General features: G+C 36.4%; 2 protein-coding genes across 2 annotated transcripts; both read right to left on the reverse strand.

Moving 5' to 3' along the window:
- Positions 1–7,086: 7,086 nt before the first annotated feature.
- Positions 7,087–8,196, reverse strand: LOC116005951 (putative F-box protein At3g52320). The gene has a single exon (XM_031246183.1). The coding sequence runs from the start codon at positions 8,194–8,196 to the stop codon at positions 7,087–7,089; it is 1,110 nt and encodes a 369-aa protein (XP_031102043.1).
- A 3,399-nt stretch (positions 8,197–11,595) lies between these two features.
- On the reverse strand, positions 11,596–12,687 carry LOC116005952 (putative F-box protein At3g52320). The gene has a single exon (XM_031246185.1). The coding sequence runs from the start codon at positions 12,685–12,687 to the stop codon at positions 11,596–11,598; it is 1,092 nt and encodes a 363-aa protein (XP_031102045.1).
- Between the last annotated feature and the right edge of the window lie 657 nt (positions 12,688–13,344).

A 13,344-nucleotide genomic window follows, 5' to 3' on the forward strand; every position in this document is an offset into this window, starting at 1 on the left:
GATTAATTCTCCCTCCCCCCTCTCTTTTTTTTCTAGAAGGACAAACAATGAAATATTTGAAGGATACATTTATTTGGCTTAATATAAATATATTTATAAATTAATTATTTATGATTTTCTATGCCAAATTAGCATTGGTACTCCTAATATTGAGTAAACTCATATATCTAATTAGTATTTTATTATGTTATGGGAATTGAAGTAAACTCATGCGTCTACATACTCTCCAAAGTAGGAATTCACATCACAGACTTAATTAATTACTAGCGAAATTGCAGAAATAATTTGCGAGGTGGTCTTCTGCATATCTCTTTCCTTCAAAAAAGGTGCCCCAATTGCTTCTTCAACCTTGTCTGATTGCATTCCTTTTAGCCGCAAAACTGTGGGTTTAATGCTTAGTTCATCCTTCTTAAGCCATGGAACATCTACGCTTTCATCTGAACACCAAATTACCTCCCACCGTTTCTCATCTTCTGTGATGAACGTGATTGGATAATCCTGGGTAAAAGTTGCAACATCGACTGTCTGGATTTTAGCCCACTCGTTCTTGCTGTTATTCATGAGAACCCAGATGTTGATTTGATCTCCCTCATCGCAGGAGAGAGACAGCTTTGAATTCCATTCTCTTGGCATCACATACCTCCAATTTGAGAAGAGATTTTCTGGGATTTTAGCGGTTTTTATGCTCTCGTCCTCTGCGTCCACCCACAGAATTTTCTTGTCGTCCACATCCATTGTCACCACATAGAAAATATTTTTAATACTTAGAGAGTATATCTTCGGCTTCTGGCCGGCATTGCTAATGCAGTGTATAGAGTTGGGTGGGGAATTCTTGAGAGGTCTCCACGTTGCATCAACGCCCACTGTTATTGCTCTAAAGCGTCCCAACAAAACTGATTCTTCCGACGCCGAGAAACTTATCACCGTGCATTCGTTAATACTTTTTGCGACGAAGAACATTCTGGCCACCACCCAAGCCGGAGATTCCTCGCCGACCCGGAGATCCGGCAAGTATACCGTTTGCCTCGTCACCGGATTCCTTATGCGAAGCCTTTCCGTGAGATCTTCACGATGATGCTCGTGCTCTAACAGTAACCCTTTCTGTATATCAATACATGAGAGTTCCGAACAAAACTGATTTGTGTAGTTTTTTTGATAGTAGCAACACATGGCGGCGCGGCGGTGATGCTTTTCGACGAATTCATCTTGTTGAATTAGTTGGCGCCACTTCTTGCAGACGCAATTGAATCTCAGTAATGATTCCACCGGCAACCAGCTCAGGATCTCGCCCACCGTATCTTCCGGCAGCGACGGTGATGCATTGGATACCCTCCGCCGCATTGCTTTAGACATTGTCGCCATGGCATGCAAAGGGAAGACGCACACACACAACAATTATACATATTTATTGAAGCTAGCAGAGATTGTTTATGTTTAGGAAAAGGATTCTTAGGAAACTAGGAAGAATAGCAATACAACACAAACAACTGAGTCGTTACACTGTGGACCATGGATCATAGCTGATACTGCAATTGTGTTGAACGGATGAACCGTGCAACTCCTTTCAACACAACTGCAGTATCTTTTCAATACAACTGCACTATCCGTTCAACACAAGTGCAGTATCAGCCATGATCATCCAAAATATAATTTGCGCAAACAACTACCCCGTTTTAGAGTTTAGGATAAGCTGAATAAACTTTTATAGCTTTTTTAAAATTAGCACTAAATGCACTTGAATTTAGAAAGATTAATATTAATGAAACAATATTTGGGTAGAGTGTGTGCACAGGGGAAATAAGACTTTGGTGTGATTGAAAGTTAGAAAGATTCTAAGGAAATTAAATATGCATGAATTTTTCTAATTAGGCAAGATACACTTTTAAAAAATGTGGAGTTAAAATTTTCATCCTAATTTACAATGTGGCTCATTATTGATGTAGCATAAGGAGCACAAGTAATTTTGTTGTTTCTCACGATTGGGAGCCATATATGACACGTAGTATGTGACAACAAGTAATTAGACACTAATATTAGAAATTACACAAGAAGCTAAGTAATTCATAACAAGCTTTAGGGCTATGGTAACTAAACAAAATAACACACATAACAATGGATAAATACAGAACATACAAATAGGACTCACGCTAGGAAGCAATATCTTCTAGATAAATAACATAACTTCACCTGAGTTGATTAGGCTATTGACTTGATAGTAACCTGAATTGATGAGCTCTTACATCTTATGTTCTTCTTTTTCTCTCTACTTCTCTATTTCGTATGTCTTATTACTTTTGGGTACAATTATTGCGGTTACCGTACAACCATCCCAATAGATTGGGCTAATAGAAGACTAGAAGACTGAATTTACAACACGTTATCAACACGACTCAACTTGCTATTGTAATCTCTGGTGAACCGTACTATTGGTTGTTTCCCGGTGCATTTTTATATTCTGAAAATTTATGACATCGTTTATATATAGTGATCATCGGTATCGATGCTTACAATTTTGAATAAGAGTTTTCAATTCTTGTTTCTACCTATAGATATAGATACGTATGTAAACATGCATGAAATATAATGGGGGAGACAAATGTTTTGTTGTTTAGAAAATTTGTCTATTGTTTTTAATTTGCAGTTAAATAATTGCTTGCATATATCAATTAGCTTTTATGTATGGGTGGTGCATAAATTTTATTCACCTATAAATTTGCTTGCAATATAATGCTAGTATGCCTGTCTTCAGCACATGAAAAAAAGCTTAGTAAGAATAATGATGATCTTTTAGATCATGTCTTATATTGCCAAATGTTAATTTACTAAGCTCGCACTTGATGAGAGGAATTATTTAACTTCAGCTTTAGATATTGAAAGATATATGGCAGTTATGGAATTAAGTGAAATTATTGTTTCTAAGTCACAGAGTACAAAGTCTAGAAGGCACAAGAGCTCTCATTCTTTTCTTTTTTTTTTTTTTTTCTCTCCACCACTTAAATTATGACCTTAAAAAAAAAACGATGAGTATCTCACTGAAAAAAACCCTCTTACATTATGGAAGTCCTAAAGGATTGTTTTCAATCAATAGTCAACAATTGTACTTCCTTATGCATAGTTTGACGGACTTTACATTTGGTTTCAAGATTATAAGTCTGTAACCGAATATAATTACTCTGCATAAAATAGTCTGTTAACTCTACTAAGCTTCGCTTTGTCCAAGCCATTATGTTCGAGAAAAATATCATAAATAAAGAACTCGAAACAAGTATTAGATCGAGACAAAGTTGTTGAAGCAGAATCTAGAATTGAATCACGACTCCAAAAGGTTTATTTGGTCGATCATACAAGTGAAGATTCTGTAGCTATAGCTCATTATGAGCTTCACAAATCCTTCTCTATATAAAATGATAGAGGTGAGGATGAATCTGAGAAAATAAATTAAAGCTTAGGATCCTATATCAAAAGTCTGGTGGAAAGCTATTCCAATTATAGGTATGGGTGGCATTAGAAAACTACACATCACTTTGACATTTGAGTATTGGCAGTTGCATATCAAGAACACTGACTAAAAGAGGATACTCATTTGCTTTTTACATTTCAGTGATCCAAAAAAGTACACTAGGAAGGCTTCCCTGTCCCTAAATATAATATAATATAAACATAAATGTGCAGTTCAACTATTAGCTTAGGCTTTTAGTTGGATGGAACACATGATTCAATTTGGTATTAGAGCCATGCAAAAGGTCATGGGTTCGAATCTCCAAAAAAAAAACGTGCCCCGCCCGTACACCTAAACTAAGAAAACCTAACCTAAGATGTGGGCCTAAACTAAGAACAAACCTAACTTGTGGAATCTTTGACCCTGGAATCGTGAGACGGATCTCACAAAGTGTTCCTAAATAAAAACTTGAAAACAAAATAACAATATACTTATCCTCCCAATTACAAATAACTAAGAAAAAAAAAAGTATGTGTCTAGCTGCATACTTTTCCTGATTTCCTTTTGCTGCAGGTTAGTCCCTACTACCCAATCACAGCGTTAAGTAGGAGAATAATTGCAGAAATAATTTGGGAGGTGGTGGTCGGCATATCTCTTCCCTTCCAAAAACATGCGCCGATTGCTTCATCAACCTTGTCTGATTTCATTCCTTTTAGCTGCAAAACTGTGGGTTTAATGCTTAATTCATCCTTCATACGCCATGGTATATATAGGCTTACAATTGGAATCCTAATTACCTCATCCCGTTTCCCGTTAATCCCTCTTGCCCATAATTTCTCCTCCTCTGTCAAAAACGGAATTGGGTAATCATGGGTGAATGTTTTAATATCGACAGTCTGGGTTTTAGCCCACTCGTTCTTGTTGTTATTCACGAGAACCCTGATGTTGATTTGATATAGGTCTGTGCAGAAAAGAGACAACTTTGAATTCCATTCTCTTGGTATCACATATCTCCAATCTGAGAAAAGATTTTGTGGGATCTTAGCAGTTTTAATGCTCTCGTCCTCTGCGTTCACCCACAGAATGTTCTTGTCGCCGTCCACATCTATTGTCACCACATAAAAAATGTTTTCAATACTCAGAGCGTATAATTTCGGATACCAGTCCTCGTCCCAGTCTTCGTCCTCCCAGCGGACATTACTGATGCAGTGTATGGAGTTGAGTGAGGAATTCTTGAGTGGTCTCCACGTTGCATCAACGCCCACTGTTATTGCTCTAAATCGTCCAAACAAAACTGATTCTTCCGACTCCGAGAAACTTATCACCGTGCATTCGTTAATACTTTTTGCGACGAAGAACATTCCGGCCACCATCCAAGTCGGCGAATCATCGCCGACGCGGAGATCCGGCAAGTATACCGTTTGCCTCGTCGCCGGATTCCTTATGCGAAGCCTTTCCGTGGGATCTTTACGACCCCCGTCGTACTCGTGCTCTAACACTAACCCTTTCTGTATATCAATACACGTGAATTCCGGATCCTTACGGTGATGAGGAGTGGGTTGATTTTTGTATTTTTGATGATAGTAGAAATACATGGCGGCGTGGCGGTGATGTTTTTCGACGAAATCATGTTGTTGGATGAGTTGATACCATTTCTTGCAGGCGCACTTGAATCTCAGTAATGATTCCACCGGCAACCAGCTTAGGATCTCGGCCACCATATCTTCCGCCACCCACGGTGATGCATCGGATACCCGCTGGGCTTTAGACATTGTAGCCATTAGATGCAAATTAAAGCGAAGAATAATACATATAGGATTGTTCATATATGTTTCCCGAGACAAGAAACCATGTAGCTATAGGATTCATAGGAAATTAGGAAACCTATCTTGCTAAGGAACAGGAATACCACACAAACCCAAACAATTACAACCCTAATAAAAAATAATAGACGAGAATGAAATTTCAACTCCACAAATATAACAAGTCCAGTAACACTCTCAAAAGTAATTATGAACAGATACTACATATTGTAATAGAGTCAGCAACATTCAAAAAAATTACTTAAAAATAAGATATAAATCTCAAATAGACCATCTAAAATTTCGAACTAAAAAAAACCTTCAATTAAAAGTTCGCGAAAACTAATCAGTTAATTTGTCTAGCATCGCATCTGAGGTGGCATTTCATTCAATTTTGTAATAATGAATTGCTGAAGTTAGCATACCCATTTTTTCCTCCACTAAATATTGCTACTTGTTGAAATAAATATTATGAAATACATTGTTATTTCTATGTCAAAAAGTTGTAATGGTCTTCGATCTATAAGCACTTTCGATTCATATGTCATTTTTATTTTCTTAAAAAAAACAAAAACAAAAAAACAGTAGTACTACCCTATTAACATGCAAGAGTAAATACCAGTGGAGGTCCTCCGACTTTGATGGCACCGCCACTTTTAGTCCTCAACTTTTAAATTAACCACTTTTAGTCCTTCGACTTTGATGGCACTGCCACTTTTAGTCCTCAACTTTTAAATCAACCACTTTTAGTCCTCTTACTTTTTGTTTCTAGCTACCTATGGTCCTTCCTTTATAATTGAACATCTAATGCCATTTTCTCAAGGGCAATTCAGCCATTTGGTCCAAAATTTAGTGTTAACAAAGGAGAGTGGAGAATATGGTTTCTTCAATTATTCTGATGAGGAAACATAATACTTAATACATTAATATGAAATGACTGAATTATCCTTGAGAATATAACATTAGATGTCCAATTGTAAAGGAAGGACCATAGGTGGCTAGAAACAAAAAGTAAGAGGACTAAAAGTGAATGATTTAAAGTTGAGGACTAAAAGTGGTGGTGCCATCAAACTCGAAGGACTAAAAGTGGTTGATTTAAAAGTCGAGGACTAAAAGTGGCGGTGCCATCAAAGTCGGGGACCTCTACTGGTATTTACTCTAACATGCAATTGCCCGCATTTTCAATTTTCCATTTACGACAAGACATCACAAAAAAGCAAGCATATTAGATTATTGACGAATATAATAAAACGATAGATATTAAACATTTTGCTCACTTAAAGAAAACTTGATATGAAAAATTAATATAAATATACATATCATAATTCACAAATTAATATCTGTGAATTGAGCATCTATTTTACTTAAATATTCTTCAAGAATCTCGGCATGAAATAAAAACATTAATACGTATTGATTATATATTACACTAATGTAGAAATACGTAGCTTATCATATAAATATCAGCATAAATTGATTATTTGGAAATATAAATTCATTTTCTAATAAGCAAACTAAAATTTAATCTTGAAATTGAAAACAAGTAAATACATTTATAAATCTTAGAAAACTAATAAATTTTCATTACGGATGCAATATACATATTATTTTCTTTAACCCAATAACAAATTGTACTGGACTGTGCAACACCACCAGAGTTGGTTTGAATCTGTAGTAAACACTCGATTTCTTTGTTTATTTGGTTTGTTTTTATATAATAAAATAGATTATATGGATAAAAATATATTTAGCAACCATATATATATATTGCAAATGCTCTTTAAGAAGTAAAATATGTAAATCAAGTTTCCTCTTGTTACCAAAAAAATTTAACAGGAATTCACATCACAGACGTATTAGCGAAATTACAGAAGTAATTTGCGAGGTGTTCTTCCGCATATCTCTTCCCTTCCAAATACGTATTGCTTCTTCAACCTTGTCCGATTGCATTCCTTTTAGCTGCAAAACTGTGGGTTTAATGCTTAGTACCTCCTTCATATTAAGCCATGGAACATATACCCACCACCGTTTCCCGTCAACACCCATACATATATTCTTTTCCTCTTTGATGAACGGGATTGGATAATCGACCGTCAGGGTTTTAGCCCACTCGTTCTTGCTGTTATTCATGAGAACCCATATGTTGATTTCATCTCCATTATCGTAGCAAAGAGACAGCTTTGAATTCCATTCTCTTGCCATCACAAACCTCCAATCTGAGAAGAGATTTTCTGGGATTTTAGCGGTTTTAATGCTCTCGTCTTGTGCGTCCACCCACAGAATTTTCCTGTCGCCCACATCCATTGTTACCACATAGAAAATATTTTCAATACTCAGAGCGTAAATCTTCGGCCACCGGCAAATGTTGCTAATGCAGTGTATGGAGTTTTTGAGAGGTCTCCACGATGCATCAACGCCCACTGTTATTGCTCTAAACCGTCCCAACAAAACTGATTTTTCCAACCCCGAGAAACTTATCACCGTGCATTCGTTATTACTTTTTGCGACGAAGAACATTCTGGCCACCACCCAAGCCGGCGATTCCTCGCCGACCCGGAGATCCGGCAAGTATACCGTTTGCCTGGTCGCCGGATTCCTTATGAGAAGCCTTTCCCTGAGATCTTTACGATGCTCGTGCTCTAACAGTAACCCTTTCTGTATATCAATACACGTGAATTCCCCGTCCTTACGGATCGGAGGGATCCGAAACTTCGTACAGATAGGCAAGTGATTGGATTGATTTATATAGTAGAAACAAATGGCGGCGTGGCGGTGATGTTTTTCGACGAAATCATGTTGTTGGATGAGTTGGCGCCAATTCTTGCAGGCGCACTTGAATCTCAGTAATGATTCCACCGGCAACCGGCTCAGGATCTCGGCGACCATATCTTCCGGCAGTGAATGTGATGCATCGGATACCTTCTGCCGCATTGCTTTAGACATTGTAGCTGCCATTACATGCAAAGGGAGGACGCATAATGCATGGAGTTATCAAATTGGTTGGAAGATATGAAACAAGAAACCATGCAGCTATAGGATTCTTATATCTGAAGGACTAAGGAATATTAATACAACTCGAGTTCTTGGAATTGGACAGAACAATTAGGATAAGGATTTGGACTTGGATAATTCTACTTGAATTCTAAGTATCAAATATATATAAAATACTTTATTTCAATTCTACTATCAAATATATATATATATATATATATATATATATATATATATATATATATTACATTAAATTAATCTAATAGACTCCGTTACAATTATTGAAAGACCCTAGAACCATCATTATAATTTTGATTATTATTATTATTATTATTATTTTATTACTGAATATTTATTAGCCAATATCCTATTCTGTAGGACAAGGTTCGTATATGAACAAGATATAGAGCATAATCATCTGCAATATACATATAATTTTAATTTCTTTAACCCAAGAACAAATTGTATTGTACTGTGTGCACGCAACACCACCAGAGTTGGTTTGAATTGGCAGTAATAAGGTTACAAATTTGAATCTTGGTGGCCACTTTTCAACACTTGATTTCTTTTCTAATTATTTGGTTTGTTATTATATATAAAATAGATTATATGTATAAAAATATATTTAGAAACCATTGCAAATGCTCTTTAAGAAGTAAAATATGTAAACCATCCAAGTTTCCTTGTTACCTAAAAAAATGTAATAAAAATTGTAAAAAACTATGAAACAAATTATCTTTCTAATTATTCTGATTTCCGTTGCAGGGGTAGTCCTAAGTAGGATACCCACGTTGGAGCGAAATTACAGAAATAATTTGCGAGGTGGTCTTAGGCATATCTCTTCCCGGCCTTCCAATTCCAAATACGTGGGATCATTGCTTTTTCAACCATGTCCCAATCCATTCCTTTTAGCTGCAAAACTGTGGGTTTAACGCTTAGTTTTTCCTCCTTAAAAACCCAATGAACTATTTCAAAAAAAAAAAAAAAAAAAAAAAACCCAATGAACACCCCACGGTTTCCCGTTAATCTCACTCATCCATATTTCCTTTTCCTCTTTGATGAACGAGATTGGATAATCTAGGGTAAAAGTTACAACATTGACAGTCTGGGATTTAGTCCACTCGTTCTTGCTGTTATTGATGAGAACCCAGATGTTGATTTGATCTCCGTTATGGTAGAAAAGAGACAGATTTGAATTCCATTCTCTTGGAGTCACATAGCTCCAATCCAAAAGTTATGTATGTATTCGCATTGATAGTAGCAACTCATGGCGGCGCGGCGGTGATGCTTTACGATGAAGTCATCTTGGTGAATGAGTTGGCGCCACTTCTTGCACACGCACTTGAATCTCAGTAATGATTCCACCGGCAACCAGCTCAGGATCTCGCCCACCATATCTTCCGGCAGCGACGCTGATGCATCGGAAACCCTCCGCCGCATTGCTTTACACATTATTCTAGCCATTACATGCAAAGGGAAGACGCACGCAATTATCAAATTGATTACTTAGCTTGAAGGAATTGCACAACAATTATTCATATTTATTATATTGAAGAGATACAGAGGATACATAGAAAACTAGGAGCCCATGCAGCTATAGGATGTAAGCATATAAATCCAGTAGGGAAACATGTACATGATAAACATGATCGTAATAATATACTAACCTTCAGCTAGAGTATCAATATGAGTTTCTGTCACTTTTGCTCAACATGGTATACTAGGAATGAATGATGACCTTTATATAATAACCATGACATCAATATGGTAACTGTATGCATTTCTTAATCATACTTTTTGTCTTTTATAAGTCTTACCTTAATTAATAAAAGTTTGTATGGAAGTGTTGCACCATATAATAAATTACCTTAATTATTATAACTTACTCCGTATAACCTAATATTATAATAATGTAACTAAGGAAAATGTTGCATTCTTCTACTTGGTGCAAACTTCATAACTCAAAAAGAGAAAAACACGAACCATAATAATATATCCTCCTTAAAACGAGTAGCATTATAAAATGCATACTAATTAGCAAAGGGAAGACGAACGTAATTATCAAATAGGTTACTTGAGTAAAACTAACCGTTTCTGTATATCAGAATTCTGCATAATGGATATGAGGAATTGGCGGGTTGTTGAGTTTTTTGTGTGGATTTGACAAGCATAAGACAAAAGTGTGCATTAATAAAAAGGTGGATCAAAATGTGTAAAGTACTAATGGAATTACCTTCTTCTCATTAGGGTTTTTGAGAAGAAGGTAATCACATTACCTTCTTATAAAAAAGAAGAAAAAAACTGACAAATTTAAGAGAAGAAATTGTAGTTGCGCTAAGCGAATGTCGTTTACGGTTCACCCCATTGGCCTCTACATTCTGGCATGACAGAATTTGAGAGACCAGGGAGGAGGCTGATGACAGATGTTTACTGTGCACAAAGAGCCCCTTGATTTGAGAGGTGGGGAGGGTGCTCCTTGTGCGCAGTGAGCATATAAATTATGGTAACTCAGTTGATAACATATGTTAGACCTGCAAAGAGCCCCTTGATTTGAGAGGTTGGGAGGGGGCTCCTTGTGTGCAGTCAACATATAAATTATGATAACTCAGTTGATGACAGATATTAGACCTTTGCTTACTGTGCACAGAGAGCCTCTTGATTTGAGAGATTGCTCCCAACCGCTGGTGAGGATCGAATCATTGCACTTCCACATTATGCTACTTTGCTCACCGTTCGGCCAGCATCATCCAATCAACCACAATCTTTACCTGCAGCCACAACTTAATTTAATTTCTTTAGTAATTTCATTGTGTACTTCAATACTTGTAATCTTTTAAGTTGTTATTTTGTTAGTGGAAAAAAAAAGTGGAAAAAAAAAAAGAGAAGGAAGAAAAGAGTGGAAAACGCCATAAAAAATTTATTTTTTCATTTTTATTATAGAAAATATTAGGCATTAAATATTCTGATTTAGAATTGTTCATTGCTGTAAGTGGAGAATTACAGACAAACCAAGATGACACTTTGGAACGTCACACTCCTAATTATTCTAATCCAACTTTTCTAGAAGAACTAAGTGGTCCAGAGTCCAAGAATTCATCAATAGCAATAAATTTTCTCCCCACGATGAAAGCATCATTCAAGATGTCAACAACTTAATCCGAGATATTTCTTGTAAGAACAACACCACCTGAGTTGGTTTGAATTGGTAGTAATAAGGTTGCAAGTTTGAATGTTTGTGTACACATGTTTCTTATTTGGTTTGTTTTTATACAATGAAATAGATTATAGGGATAAAAATATATATATTTAGCAACCATTGCAAATGCTCTTTAAGAAGTAAAATATGTAAATCAAGTTTCCTTATCACATACGTACTAGCGAAATTACAGAAATAATTTGCAAGGTGGTCTTTTGCATATCTCTTTTCTTCCAAATAAGTGCGCCCATTGCTTCTTCAACCTTGTCCGATTGCATTCCTTTTAGCTGTAAAACTGTGGGTTTAACGCTGAGTTGCTCCTTACAAACCCATGGAACCCTCCACCGTTTCCCGTAATTATTCCCCCAGAGCCATATTTTCTTTTCCTCTAATATGACCGAGATTTGATAATCTAAGGTAAAAGTTGCAACATTGACGGATTTATCCCAATCGTTCTTGCTGTTTTTCATGAGTACCCAGATGTTGATTTGATCTCCCTTATGGTAGAAAAGAGACAGATTTGAATTCCATTCTCTTGGAGTCACATAGCTCCAATCTGGGACGAGATTTTCTGGGATTTTAATGGTTTGAATGCTCTCCTTCTCAGCGTTCACCCACAGAATTTTCTTGTCGTCGGCATCTAATGTGACGACATAGAAAACATTTTCAATACTAAGAGCGTATATCTTGGACTTTCCGCCGGCGCTGCTAATGTAGTGTATAGAGTTGGGTTGGGAATTCTTGAGAGGTCTCCACGTTGCATCAACGCCCACTGTTAATGCTTTAAATCGTCCCAACAAAACTGATTCTTTCGACTCCGAGAAACTTATAACCGTGCATTCGTTGATACTTTTTGCGACGAAGAACATTCTGGCCACCACCCAAGTCGGCGAATCATCGCCGACACGGAGATCCGGCAAGTATACCGTTTGCCTCGTAGCCGGATTCCTTATGCGAAGCCTTTCCGTGGAATCTTTACAATGCTCGTGCTCTAACAGTAACCCTTTCTGTACATCAATACACGAGAATTCTGCATCGTTAAGGATATGAGGAATCGGCCACTCAAACACAGTGAGCTGATTTATGCAGTTAAGATGAGGATAGTAGAAACACATGGCGGCGCGGCGATAATGCTTTTCGACGAAGTCATCTTGGTGGAGGAGATGGCGCCAATTCTTGCAGACGCACTTGAATCTCAGTAATGATTCCACCGGCAACCAGCTCAGGATCTCGGCCACCATATCTTCCGGCAGCGACATTGTAGAGGAAGATGCTGTTGGAAGGAATTATAATTATAATACATATTTATTGAAGCAAGTTCTGATGAGATTGTTTATGTTTAGGAAAAGGATTCTTAGGAAACTAGGAAGAATAGCAATACAACACAAACAACTATTACCTCCCACATTCTTTGGACGGAAACAGTGAGAATTTTTATTGCGAAAGTAACTAATAGTAGTTTTTAAAGAAGAAAATCATAATTTTATTTGTATTATTTACAATGTCTATACATATATCTTTTACGTACTATTTCACCAGATAAAATCTTCTTCTTTTAATTGCATGGGAAGGGTAATCTTGGGAGGAAACACTATAACAAATTAATTTTTTTAGCCACACATACTTAGCTACAACCATGCTTAATTAATGAATAGTTTGCAACGGTTATAAAAATCATGGATGAAAAAATCGCTAGGCGCTCGGCGCCTAGGACGCCTTGTGTATTTTTTATTGTATTTTATTTTTTATTTTTAAAAAATTTGTTTAAGTATTCTTGATTTTTTAAAGATTAATAATTATAAAGTATATAATAGTTTAACAGTTAATATTAAAATATTAAATATTAACCTACAAATATATATATATAGTTTGTACAATTTAATATTATTTCGCTCAAAAGAATATCGGATCGGCCG

This window comes from Ipomoea triloba, chromosome 15 (assembly GCF_003576645.1).
Source record: "Ipomoea triloba cultivar NCNSP0323 chromosome 15, ASM357664v1".
Taxonomy (NCBI): domain Eukaryota; kingdom Viridiplantae; phylum Streptophyta; class Magnoliopsida; order Solanales; family Convolvulaceae; genus Ipomoea; species Ipomoea triloba.

Bases quoted from the DNA above. Each gene is read 5' to 3' on its own strand.
- LOC116005951 (XM_031246183.1), bottom strand. From the start codon at position 8,196: ATGGCAGCTACAATGTCTAAAGCAATGCGGCAGAAGGTATCCGATGCA.
- LOC116005952 (XM_031246185.1), bottom strand. From the start codon at position 12,687: ATGTCGCTGCCGGAAGATATGGTGGCCGAGATCCTGAGCTGGTTGCCG.